At 34.7% G+C, this 13,014-nt stretch overlaps 1 protein-coding gene across 9 annotated transcripts in view; it reads right to left on the bottom strand.

Annotated features, from left to right (window-relative positions):
- LOC141459341 (multiple PDZ domain protein-like) overlaps positions 1–13,014 on the bottom strand; it is a 111,695-nt gene that overhangs the window by 7,563 nt on the left and 91,118 nt on the right. For 7 of the 9 annotated variants that reach the window (XM_074138328.1, XM_074138330.1, XM_074138331.1 and 4 more), the window contains 7 exons: positions 5,257–5,462; positions 4,973–5,067; positions 3,605–3,674; positions 3,393–3,449; positions 3,170–3,271; positions 2,835–2,906; positions 2,038–2,203 (listed from right to left, as the gene is read on the bottom strand). In XM_074138328.1, the coding sequence (XP_073994429.1) occupies positions 2,038–2,203; positions 2,835–2,906; positions 3,170–3,271; positions 3,393–3,449; positions 3,605–3,674; positions 4,973–5,067; positions 5,257–5,462 (768 nt within the window). Of the gene's footprint in view, positions 1–1,235; positions 1,472–2,037; positions 2,204–2,834; positions 2,907–3,169; positions 3,272–3,392; positions 3,450–3,604; positions 3,675–4,972; positions 5,068–5,256; positions 5,463–13,014 lie in introns of all 9 variants that reach the window. The other 2 variants (XR_012461447.1, XR_012461448.1) reach the window with 1 other exon arrangement.

The following is a 13,014-nucleotide window of genomic DNA, read 5'->3' as shown; positions in this document are numbered from 1 at the left end:
AAAAGCTACCAAAGCTCACCGAATCACTTCTAGAGCTCCGTGTTATTGCGGATTCTCCAGTTTCAAGAACCGAGCCAAATACGTTTCTCATAACTTTTCTTTTCCAGACATTAAGGATCTTTTCACTTCTTCTCATCCCATCTCTCAGTCCTCCTCGCGACGAGTGTAGTTAATGTCTCATAAATGACAATTTTAGCTACATGTGTGAGTGATCTGTGATCCAAAGTATTTCTTTTAAGCAAAAAGACCATTGTTCCCACTCTGATTGAGACTTCTATACCGCTCTCTTCTTCTAACGAAGCTTCCAGGTATTTAAAATTTTCACAGTGCTACGTCCATTAATTTGCACTACTCTCCACACCTCTGAATCCTAGCAGTAATCAGTCTCGTTCACATTAATGACCAGGCCAGTATTAAACTGCTGCGTTTCCAACCCTCCAAGATCGCCAGATGTGAAATGTGTCCTGCAAGATTCATTTCGACAATAGGCGTCACTGTCTCAAACCACCTGTAATCTGAATTGTAATGTTTAAATAAGATTGTTGCAGCCTTTTTATGAAAAATTACAACAACAAAAAAATCTGTAAAAATGGCATTTCTGATTAATCGATTTTCTTCAAACTTGGGATTCTAGCAATGTTTTTGATGTTCTTTGTTATTATGCGATAGACGATGAAGGAGATTGCTTTGAACGGGCACTTTAGAGAGTAACGCACCATATCACTTTCCCGAAAACCCCCGAATATTACATTTTCCCAGAAAAACGTATCAAATGAAAGTTATAGGCATTTATGTGTATAATTGTTATTATTATTATACATAATTATAAGAGTTACTGTTACAACTTACTTTACTTATGAAACAGTTATTATATAGTAACCAAAAGAAGGATACGTTATTTTATTTGCTGCTTCATTGACCTCACTTTGAGGACTATAGAAATAAGTTTATAAACAAATCGTTAATATGGAAGGAGGTATAAACTATTAAGTTGCCTCCATTCTAGACACAGATAATACTGAAAAACTAAACAGTATCTATTATTTTGTAAAGAACAGTGTTCAAGAAAGAGCTAATACTTAACATTTTATTTTATTTTCCTTTTACTTTAATGTGTTAATTTCATTTCGTTTCATTAATTTATTGCCTAGTATTGCCGTGCTCCCAGCTATGGCTCTTTGTAGCCCAAATGCTTTTAAAAAAATAAATAAAAAATTAAACTTTTGTTGCGTCACCTTTGTCAACGGACAGTCAACTTTCCTTGTTAGATACAGCCCTTCTGACGCCAGCTATAGAATCCTTGCGTATTCCAATTAGATCAGGCTAAACAGCTGTACCGTGCCTCCAGAAGAAAAATTTGAGACAAAGTAAGTGATGCAGTGATGAAACTGAGAGCATCATTCATTTTGGGCAGCTTGCTGACGGTTGTGCGATTACATACGATCTCTACTCAGTAAAGTCCGCGTATTGGCTAGAAAAATCCCTCAAAAATAACTTTTCCTGATAAAATCTTTTAAATACAAGATAAACCTTCAAATATTTTATATCTAAGCGAACTTTTAAGAATCTTGTTGTCCCTCAAAAATGAAAAAAGTTCAGCATATTCGATACTTCCGGTTATCCTTTTTTACAAAAAATTTGGAATTTGAGCAAGAATTTGATTCTTATTAATATAAGAGGACGAGAACCTAAAGGCGCTCCTGCCAGAACCCTCCTAACATGAATTTTCACATGAAAATATTACAAATATGATAAAATAATAGACGTGTAAACGTGTAAACTGATGTCTGAAGAACTAATCACTAGAGCCGTTTTTAAAATAATTCCGAAAAACTGAAAAATCGTTTCAATAAAATGGCCTCTTCTGGTAAACATGTGCTGCCAAAATTTCTATTCACTAAGTAACACAGACACAGAATGCCAGTTCTCTAAGTGGCCATTGATTTTCTTGAAAATTTGGAAACATTTTAATTAGCTATTTAGAACCGTACGGTTCTAAAAATTGGTTTATGAGTGAATATTACAAAGGCAACTGACTTGGTGTACTGGTGGCAGACTTGTTGGCCAGTTGCACTGATTGGGTGCGGCTGGCTGAGTCTGGACTACTGGTGGAACTGCCCATCCTATCCTCGTCACGGGCTCGGTTTGGATTGCAGACTACCAGCGTCACCATGCCTTCTGTTTTCTTCAGCAAAGCTGCCGCCTAAACCAGAAATACAAAACTTAAAGAGTATTGTATACTGAGTGCAATACTGAGTATTGTATACAATTTTAAATAATGGTGGAGCGTTATGCAAGAATAGATTAACAAAAATGGCTAAATACAAGTACAGAAGTAAAACACAATTGGTTTCTTCAATTTACAAAAACGGTCATCAGCTCTTGAGCCACTTGATCAATTTCTTTTAAAAGAGATCATTTCAGTCGTGTTAAAAGTGTGCTTGATTGAAATCTATACCAACAAAGTTGTAGGTTCCTCTTTTAATACCTTTTTGAAATACTTTTCTTACTTTGTTCTGAAAACTATTTAAACTTACTACCAGCTTACCATTTAAAATATTAGGTTTGTTTGTATCTGAGAAATGTTTATTCTCAATTGTTGTATTTATACAAGTAACATGTTAGCAAAGAATAAGATTTAAACACTATAAGCTAAAACCAGTTGGCCCATAAATGATTATAATAGTAATTTATATGAATAAATATTATTATAAAATATATATTCCTGATGTTTGGGGGAATTTAAAACGATCGCAATAATTCCTCTTACGAAAAAAATGAATGGAAATGGTTAGAAGAGAGAATCTTGAAGCTGTGGCATGCGGCATACTCACCGTGTCGTAGTTCGAGCCGAGCAGACTGTCCCGATTCACGGAGAGGATCATGTCACCCACACTGAGTCCAGCCTGCAATCAAGATTTATCATCTCAGAATCAATTCCCCTCACTCTATAGCTAATCAGTGAAGCTTTGTCTAGTCAGGATGAACTCTTGACCCACCACATTAACATGGAGTTTGCTGAATCAAGTTTACTGTTTCAAATCGTTATTGGTTCTTTGCCTAATCTTTTAACCAGGCAAAAAATGTTTAGTCCAGTACTAGCAATGTACCACTGGTTGAGATTTATCTATTTAGTAGGATATTCAAGCCAGTATTATTTTACAATTACCTGGTGTGCAGCACTTCCTTCCTGGATATCAGATATGAATATTCCTTGTCCGACCTCGGCGTGTTTGCCTTCGATTATCATGATGCCTAGACCCTGGCCGCTCTGTAAGGTTTAGCAATCCATTGAAACAGTAAAAATTCAAATAGAGATAGATTCTGGTGGGTATGTCAGTGATCCCACAATGAATACATGCAGCAGATGATAGCGAATAGTGGTTTTTTACCTTCTTAATTGAGATGGTCCGCAGTCCTTTGAATGAAGCGTACCTTTGTTCAGCCGTCTGCGCAAAGTTGAAAAATATTGTTACATGTTAGGCATTGAGCATACTGGCAGCAGACAGAAGCCTGCATATGCAGTATCACTTTAGGTAAGGTACATACATAACACACAATACAGTGAACATGGAAATAAAAGTATTGACTGAAGTAGTGTTACCTCTTCTCTCAGGGAGAGAGGGAACTGTGTGATTGGCTTGACGGACAGCTCGTCCAGAGCGCCGGCCTTCCTGTGGATAAAGACAGCTTTAATAGCCCCCTCACCATACAATGAGTTATTTTAATATCCGTAAAACTAGTTATTGCTATTGTAATTAATGGATGGTGTAAAAAATTTCAAATACAAAAAAGTAATTGATAACAAATATAAAACATTTTTTTGTACGAATTGAGGAAGTAACAATGAAGGAAGTTTTTTAATTGTTTCCGTCAGAAGAAAGAAAAAAATATTTTCTTCAACATAGAACTGATTCAGACATACAATATTAACGAAAAAACCACTTTTATAATTTGGGCGCTCAGTTTAATATTTTGTACGCCACATTTTCAGCTCAATTACACTTTCTAAACGGTTAAGCATGAACCAACGTTTTGGTGAAAGTAGTGTCAATTTTTTCCCATTTTCTTTGATAGTAGTTTTTTAAGTTTTCTTCTACTTGATTAATCTTTTCTGCAACTAAACTTTTAAATGTGTCGAACTAGATTTAAATTGGTGACTGCGCTGGTGCTTGTACAACTTTTGAAAAATTATTGAGCAACTATTCCTTTATTACCACTATCTTTATTTAAAATCTCAGTTGTGAAACAGATCAATTACAAACAAGGAAACTTTGAAAACTATGATCAAAGGAAGTGGGGAAAAAATTGATTTTATCGTAAAGTTCTTTCAATTAAACCGTATTGTTACTAGGCTGAAAGGATGTCATGCAAACATTGGACTGGGAATCAATTAAAAGAATTAGTGCTCCGGTTATTTTTTAAATCAGTACAAAGTTTAAAACGTTTTATTGGTAATATTCAACACTAAATGTTTTTTTTTAGAAATTACACGCTGGAATTTAACTTATGTATGTCGTGGATATTGTCTCCTTTCCAAATATAATTAAACATGAACATCTACAATCCATATTTATAAATATTTTTTGGGATTGCAAAAAACAGAATTTTTTTCTGCGGATATCCAATCCAGATGCCCAGTGAAAAAGTATGAATCTTAGAAATACAGTATGAAATTTTCATTTCGCCTTGATTCTAAGGCGTTTTAAGCCAATAAGCTTCTAGCTGTCAAGTACAAATATGTACTATTTCAGTAGAAGTTATCTTTTTCAAAAATGAATTTTAATATAATTATACAAGGAATTGTAATTAAACGCATTTTCATAGCTATGAAAGTGATCTACAAGGGACCGGTTGCAATTATTGTAGACTATACTGGAGATTTAAAATACATTATATGATCTTATTTATAACATTTTAAGATGTATAATCTTCACCTGGTCTAAAAATAAAATATAACTTCTTATCTCACCTAAGTGCAATGATCTTGAACAACGGCCCTGGTAATCCTTTGATGATTGCAGATGCATTTAAATGACATCTTCCCTGCAGTATGACGCCGTTTACCTAACATACATAAGAATGCAATTAATCAATTTGATTTTTTTTTTTTTGCGTATCGACATTTTGATAAATATTATTTTTTAAATTCTGTTTAACTCTGACAATTAAGAAAAACCATGACGAATAATGTTGTTAGATAAATATTTCTGCATAAAAGCTAATGTTGAAGTAACACCGTAGGGCAAGACGTACCTCTAGAATCTCATCGCCGACCTGCAGCTGTCCGGAGGAATAGGCGCGTCCGGCTGGATTGAGTCCAGCAATTAGTACGGCCATTTTGGTGCGGTCTTTATGGCCGGCCAGCGAGATGCCCAGTCCTCCTGCGGCGCCGCGCTCTACGTTCAGCTCAGCCACCACTACCGCAACACCCTGCGAGCCATACTTCTTACGTACCTTATCTGCAACAACCATCTCCATATAGTAACATAACACTGGAGATCAACAGTCGTAAAAAGATGATGAAAATTCGAAGAATTAAGCTCCGATGAAAATGATCCGATGTTTGGAAAGGAAATGTTTACAAAAAAGTATATTCCAAAAAATTCGCTAATAATTTGAAAACGAACTCAAAATACTATTAAAAACTGTATTTTGTTTTCTTTTATTTCTTTGGAAATATCAGTTATCCTTATAAAATAAATGTAATTAAAACAATCAAATTAAAAAAAATGTGAATTTTTATTTCTCCACTCACATTGCACCCAACAGTTTATTTACCATGTTTCCTAAAACGTTTTAAATTATACCCTCAATAACGACTATACTGCTACCTAACTGCACCACCCTCAAATTTGAGACATCAAAAACACGAAAAAATAATTTGTTCAGTAAGATCATTAAAAGCGACTGTTTACACATAAATAGATATCATTCCACTTTATTAAATATTGATGAAGATATTTTCGACCAAAGAAATTCGTAAGTCACACCAGACTGCCAAAAATTAACATTTTTGGTACTTGAAAAGTTAGCCTATGTTGATTAAATACTGTGACAAGATCCGGAATTCAAGGAGCTGTCCAATTAGATGTACCAAGAGTGCTTCTTCATCAAGCACTCATCAAATCCAAGTGCTTCACACCATATTGCTGACATCACTTTTCTAAAAACCTCTCTATTGATTGCTAAGTCGTTCACATTCATCTGATATTTACATAAATCCTACTACATTAATCTTTGATCCCAACTATATTAGACTGTAAACTAGTGCAGATCAAGCCGTACATATATTTAAGCACTTCTTAATCTGGAGGGTAAAGCTATGAAATGACAACAGGTTTCAAAATGTCTCGGTAATATACATGAATTTGATGAAAACCCTTGGTGGTATTTGGGCGATGTATTAGATTTGAACTTATAGAGTTTTGTCGTTTTAGAGTTATGGTAAATATAAGTCCCCCCTCGAACACACACACATAACTACTTTTCCGGGCTCAGGGGACCCCCAACGGTATTTCTGGTAAAAATTCGAAATCTGAAATTTTCACTATATTACTTTCTTCTTATAGTGAATAAGAGAAAGTAACAAAATGATTATCAAAAAAAAATTTGAGATGATAAGGCTTATCAAAAAAGATTAAAAATCTCCTTAACAAAAGCTTACAGTTTAAACAGTTAAGTATAATGATTGATTAAGCGACATAAAGTACACAAATCAACAAGTACCCAACATTTAGTTCATACTTCAGCTCGTAATTTCAGCCAAATTTTAAAACAATTACATCATTTAAGTAATTTCACTGCATTAAATTTTCATTAATACTGATTACAATTTAGTAGATGTCACAAACCCTTGCACTGGCCATTTTCAAAAACTTTATTATCATCCTAACTTTTAAAAGAATTAAAAATGCCGTTTTCCCGAAAATTTCGAACCGATGAAAGCCTATTTTGTAAAGTTGCTTGTCTGGTTTACAGATTTTCTTAACATTTGGAATAAGCAAATTTCATTTTAACTTGATATTGCGTCAACGGAACTTTATTTACTTTTGGAGAGATATTTTAAAATAATGCTAAGAGTTGCTCTCTTCAAAGAACTACACAAAATATATATATATATATGTATATATATATATATATATATATATATATTGGGACAACGTTTCGAATAAAAGTGGAAAGTTATTCATTAGGAAAAAGCAATTCCTTATGAGAAACTAAACCACGAATTCAGTACTTTCTCTTAAGAAAAGTAATAAACATTTAACTGCGTTAGCAGTATTCTCTAAAAGGGCTAATAACCATAGAGTCGATGCGCAGAAAAAAACAGTTCAGAGAGGTCTTCTTACGTGAGGCCTTCTTGCGTGAGTATCTACGCATCGACACCCCCAAAAAGCCATTTCTACAAAAACTTTCGAATCGAATGACAAATCAATCATAAAAATCGGTACACGCATCGATAATTTGAACGAATACAGTACTTTCCTTTTCTAGATGTAAGAGCAGGTTGGCACTTTAATGTCACGGAGGGAAGCTCTAACCATTCCTTCCGTTTTTTCTAAATTGTGTGTCCTTATATTTAGCTATTTATTTTGTATTGTACAGAATTCTATGGATTTTAACTACCTTCAGAATAGCGCGGAATATGATGCTTGTACAAAGGAAATATAGGAAGATAAATTTAACAGCCATTCGTTTTTCTTAAATTTGTGCCTTAATATCTCCATTTCTATTGTACAGAATTTCATGCATTATTGCATAATCACTGACTTTAACAATCTCTACAATTGAGAGAAATATGAGCATTCTATATGCAATAATAAAGGAGATATAAATAGATCAATTTTACTAATCTTCAACATTACCATAATTTTGGACCCTAATATCTCCATTCTTATCGTAAAGGATTCTATGTATTCGGGTCCAATAATAGAGTACAACAATCTCAACAAATGAGAGAAATTTGAACATTTTAGTTGCGTAGTAAAGAAAATATAGGAAATTAAACTGTACTAATCTTTTGTATTACTTAAAATTTTAATTCCAGATATCTCGATTTCTATAGTACGGAATTCTATATATTTTGGCTCAATTATAGATCTTAACTACCTCCAATAGTGAGAGAAATATGATGATTCTAGATGCAATTGTAAAGGAAATAAGGAAGGTAAAGTTTCGTAACTTTAAACTTTGAATCCTAATATCTTAATTTCTGTTGCACAGAATTCTATGTATTTTGGCATAATTATAGACTGAAGTTGGCTGTATGGTGAAAAGCCAATGCCAGAAAAAAAATAAATAAATAAAATAATTATAGACGTATCATATCGCAAGAATCGAAAAAAGTATGATGATTGTAGAAGTATTGAAAAGAAATATAGGAAGATAAACTTTTGTAACCTTTCGTTTTGTCTAAATTTGAGTCGTAATATCTCGAATTTTATTGTACGGAATTCTATGTATTTTGGCACAATTATAGAGGTAACATACCTCCAGAATTAAGGGAAATATGGTAACTGTTATAATGCAATAGTAAACGACTTTTAAACTTTTGTGGCCCTTCGTTTTGCCTAAACTTTGACTGAGTCTGTATAGTTTACATCTTGAGTATAGTAAAAAAGTAAGTTGCTAGTCTTTCAGTCAGAAATAATCAGTTCAGAAGCACAGATAAATAATCCAAATCAAATCAAAATAAAATTCCTAAGCTTTTTTTTAAAATGTTTCTATCAGGTAGAAATTATTAGCTGGTAAATATGAATGAAATTTTTGGCAATTGTTGATTTCTTTTATATCTTTTGTCATTTAATCAATCGTTACACTAAACTTCTTAAATGGAAATTTTGGCTAAGGAGATATCATACGAGGGTCGTTTGAAAAGTCCGTGCAAAAATAAAAACTACTTAATTTTTTGGGGTAAACTTTTTTATTTTTCAACATAGTCTCCTTTTAGGCTTATACACTTCGTCCAACGCTGCTCTAGTTTGTTGATCCCTTCCGAATAATAGGATTTGTCCAAGTCTGAAAAATAGCCATTCGTTTCTGCAATCACCTCCTCGTTTGAATAAAATCTTTTTCCCGCCAGCCATTTCTTCATATTGGGGAACAAATAGTAGTCCGAGGGAGCCAAGACTGGAGAATAGGGGGGATGTGAAACGAGTTGGAACCCTATTTCCATTAATTTTGCGACCACAACCGCTGAGGTGTGAGCTGGTGCGTTGTCGTGATGGAAAAGGACTTTTTTGTGGGCCAATCATCGTGGGCGTTTTTCTTGCAGCTCGGTTTTCAAACGGTCCAATAACGATGAATAATATGCACCTGTAATAGTTTTACCCTTTTCCAGATAGTCGATGAGGATTATTCCTTGCGAATCCCAAAAGACAGTCGCCATAATCTTTCCGGCCGAAGGAACGGTCTTCGCCTTTTTTGGCGCAGATTCCCCCTTGGTAACCCATTGTTTAGATTGTTCTTTGGTCTTAGGAGTGTAGTGATGTATCCATGTTTCATCCACAGTGACAAAACGACGCTTAAAGTCCTGCGGATTCTTCTGGAACAGCTGCAAACCGTCCTTGCAACACTTCACACGATTTCGTTTTTGGTCAAGCGTGACCAATCGCGGCACCCATCTTGCGGATAGCTTTGTTATGTCCAAATGTTGATGCAAAATATTATGTACCCGTTCATTCGAGATGCCCACAGCACTAGCAATCTCACGCACCTTCACTCTTCACCATATCACCATATCATGGATTTTATCAATGATTTCTGGAATAGTAATCAGCCTCAACAGGGCGTCCAGAACGTTCAGCGTCACCTGTGCCCATATGGCCACTCCGAAAATTTTGAAACCACTTATAAACTGTTCTAATCGAAGGTGCAGAGTCACCATAATGTTTATCAAGCTTCTCTTTAGTCTCCTCAGGCGTTTTCCCTTTCATAAAGTAGTGTTTAATCAACACACGAAATTCTTTTTCGTCCATTTTTTGAAAATCACTCGACTTCCTCGATTCAAACGAATGCCAAACACAAAGAAATAGACCGATCTGGCTGAAACTTGGTGTGTGTTCTTCCAAGAGATGCTACTAACTAAACATAACCTCGATACGCGCCAGTGGTGCTATCTCTCTGATTTGCACGGACTTTTCAAACGACCCTCGTATAAGTTATTGGACCAAATATTTCACTTAAGTGACAATTTAAAAGGCAGCCAAACCTCCTGTGCTCTAATCTAATTTTGCTGAACATAGAAACGTTATAAATCTACATGAGTCATTCTCTAAGAAAGAACTTCATAGAAAATATTGAAGTTTTGGGAAAAATCGAAGAAAATATTAAAATCTATTTAATAAACTGGCACTTCGTGGTTCCTAATATATTATTATCAGCTCTCTTGTTTCTCCTTCATTAACGGTATGTCCTGTACTTCAAGCATAATAGACTTACTGCTCCCCGTCTTTGGTGCCAGAATCTTTCCGAAGTGTTGAAACCACGCATCCAGGTTATTTAGAGAAATTCTAAGAATTGTAAGAAACCGGCAATTAGCGATAACCACTCTCTATAACCTTGCCTTCAACAACCCTCCTTTTATATTCACAAAAAAAATCCTCAAAATTAAAAGTAACTAGGAGGAAACGTGACATGGAAAACTGTTCTTCTTCAGCACCATATAACTACCCAGGCAGTTCAAAAAAGAACTGTAAGAGCCGGGTTCCGGGTGCAACTCATTCCCCAAACACCCTTCCAGAGATCATAATGTGACACCCAAAATTCCAATTTAACATCAAATTTGAACATTAAGCGAATTTACGTTTGGGATTTATGGTTGATAAACACGTACACCGTACAGAAAAAGTCAGTTTTTTTTACACGGAGTATCTTAAAAAATGTGTATTTCCGGTGGAAAAACAAAATCTGTGATTTGCAAGTTTGCAATCAATTGTCAAATGAGAAGAAATTGACAATACAACTTAAAGGACAAAGGTAAGAGAGAGTCACGTGAGTTTTAAGAATTTTTTTAAAACTGAGTATAGAAGTTTATTTGATTATAAGATTGTTTAAGTTTTCGTGTGTGAGACGGTCATTAGAGTATTGAATCGTTTGAGCGATATTATTTTAACAAGAACTTAAAAAGATAAATGTAAACTATAGTCAATTTGCAAAGCGATATTTGAGAGCGTGTAACTGACAGATACGAGACAAAAGTACCAATATTGGCTAACCGCACAATGTCCAAGTTAGAGCGTCGCTCTTTGCAAATCTTTTAATTAACTTTTTCGATTTGCATTGTTTGCACAAAACAAATCAATGGAAGCTGCAGACTTTAATTAGTGGGACGCCGCTCTTTTTAAATTAGAACTTTTATAGAAAATTATTCAAGCCTAACCAGATGACTAGGTAAAACCCACACTGCCTGAAATCAACAATGCAAAATTGACTCAAACCTCATACCAAGGATTCTAAATAGCAACTATTACGCAATTCTTCACACAAAAAAATTCTCTAAAAATTACTTGATTACACGTACACGACGAAATAGCTCCCTTATATGCAAATAAGATAGAAACCATACAATAACTAGATCATTAAACTTGCAATACTATGGACGAAACTATAATAGAATGCTCACAAAGCTCAAAACAAATATTTAAAGTAACATGTTATTGTTCTTTCTGCCACAGCCCACGTAATAGAATTGTGCACTCATACACCTAAAAGCTCAAGACAAATATTTAAAGTGACACGATATTGTTTCCTTCTCTGACAGCCGCATACTATGAGATCAGTAACAGCGAGTCCAATATGCGAGAGTAATATACGAGTATATATATTAGACTAGAGTTAAGATATAGCATTTAAAGCCATCCTAATTATAGTACAGTTATGCATTCAACAGTTCAAAGCAAATGTAATATTTTCTCTTCAAAGTGATAAGAATATTATTCTATATGATATGGCTCTCGTAATTGAGACCTATCTATACATTAGACTAAGTCTAAAGTTGCAATTAGGAACACTTAACAAAAATAGAGTTGGGCACACATATACCTACACAATTAGCAAATCTACTATTCTCTTCAAAGAGATATGAAATTGTTTTCTGTAACCCCCCTAATCTGAGAACAAGATGTAAATTACGCTAGAACTAAACAGCAATATTATAATAACAAACTACATATAAAATAGTTTGGTCCTCACGACCTACTCAGTTCAAAGCTAAACAACTAGTTGTTTTCAAAGTGATATTTTTCTTTGTGTGCGTGCGTGTGTATGTGTGCAAATAAGCGTACTGAATTTTTAGTTTAATTTCTATTTTGTTTTGAAATAAATCAGATGACCGATGATTGAATGCTTGTGTTTCTCTATATATTTTTTTAATAATGATTGTTTTGGTGTAATTATTCTGCTTTGTATTTTTCAAAAAGTACACTTAATATTTTATGAAGGTTGGATCTATTTTTGCAGAAGGGTACCTAGTTCAGATATGTGGCCAGGTAGTTCTGGGATGGATTCCATAGGCAGAAGTACTGCATTGCAGATACGTTGCCCTCAACTTCACGAACTGAAGCACACTTGCACGACTGGACCGACTCAGGCTGTGTAAGAAGCCAGACTGTGGTTGACAAGCTTGGGCACTGGAGGGTGCGCTGAGTCATGCATCCCCCGAGCTACCGCAGCAAGATAATAATGGGCTCAACAATCAGTCTACTCCAGCCCTGCACGCCCCACCACCCATGGGCACCTGGTAGGTGGTAGGCCCCCACTAGCGCATTGCAACTTCATCCCACTCAACTAAATACCGCCAAACCAAAATATTCTTACTCGACTTTTTCTTCATACATTTCCTCACGCTTCTAACTTTAAACAAAACTTAAAACATTCGATGATTTTCTTTCTGTTATCACAGCTCTGAAAGGAGTAAGGTATTGCACTTGTACAGATTATCTATTTTGACTTTTCATTAGATAAAAAAAAACTTTTCTGAGATCCCCTGAAAAGGATCCGCTGAGTTTTTAC

The sequence above is a fragment of the Rhodnius prolixus genome, unplaced genomic scaffold (genome assembly GCF_049639745.1).
Source record: "Rhodnius prolixus isolate KJV_2025 unplaced genomic scaffold, Rpr scaffold_11, whole genome shotgun sequence".
NCBI classification, from domain to species: domain Eukaryota; kingdom Metazoa; phylum Arthropoda; class Insecta; order Hemiptera; family Reduviidae; genus Rhodnius; species Rhodnius prolixus.
The sequence above is the reverse complement of the archived record's forward strand: the minus strand, read 5'-3'. Positions and strand labels throughout refer to the sequence as shown.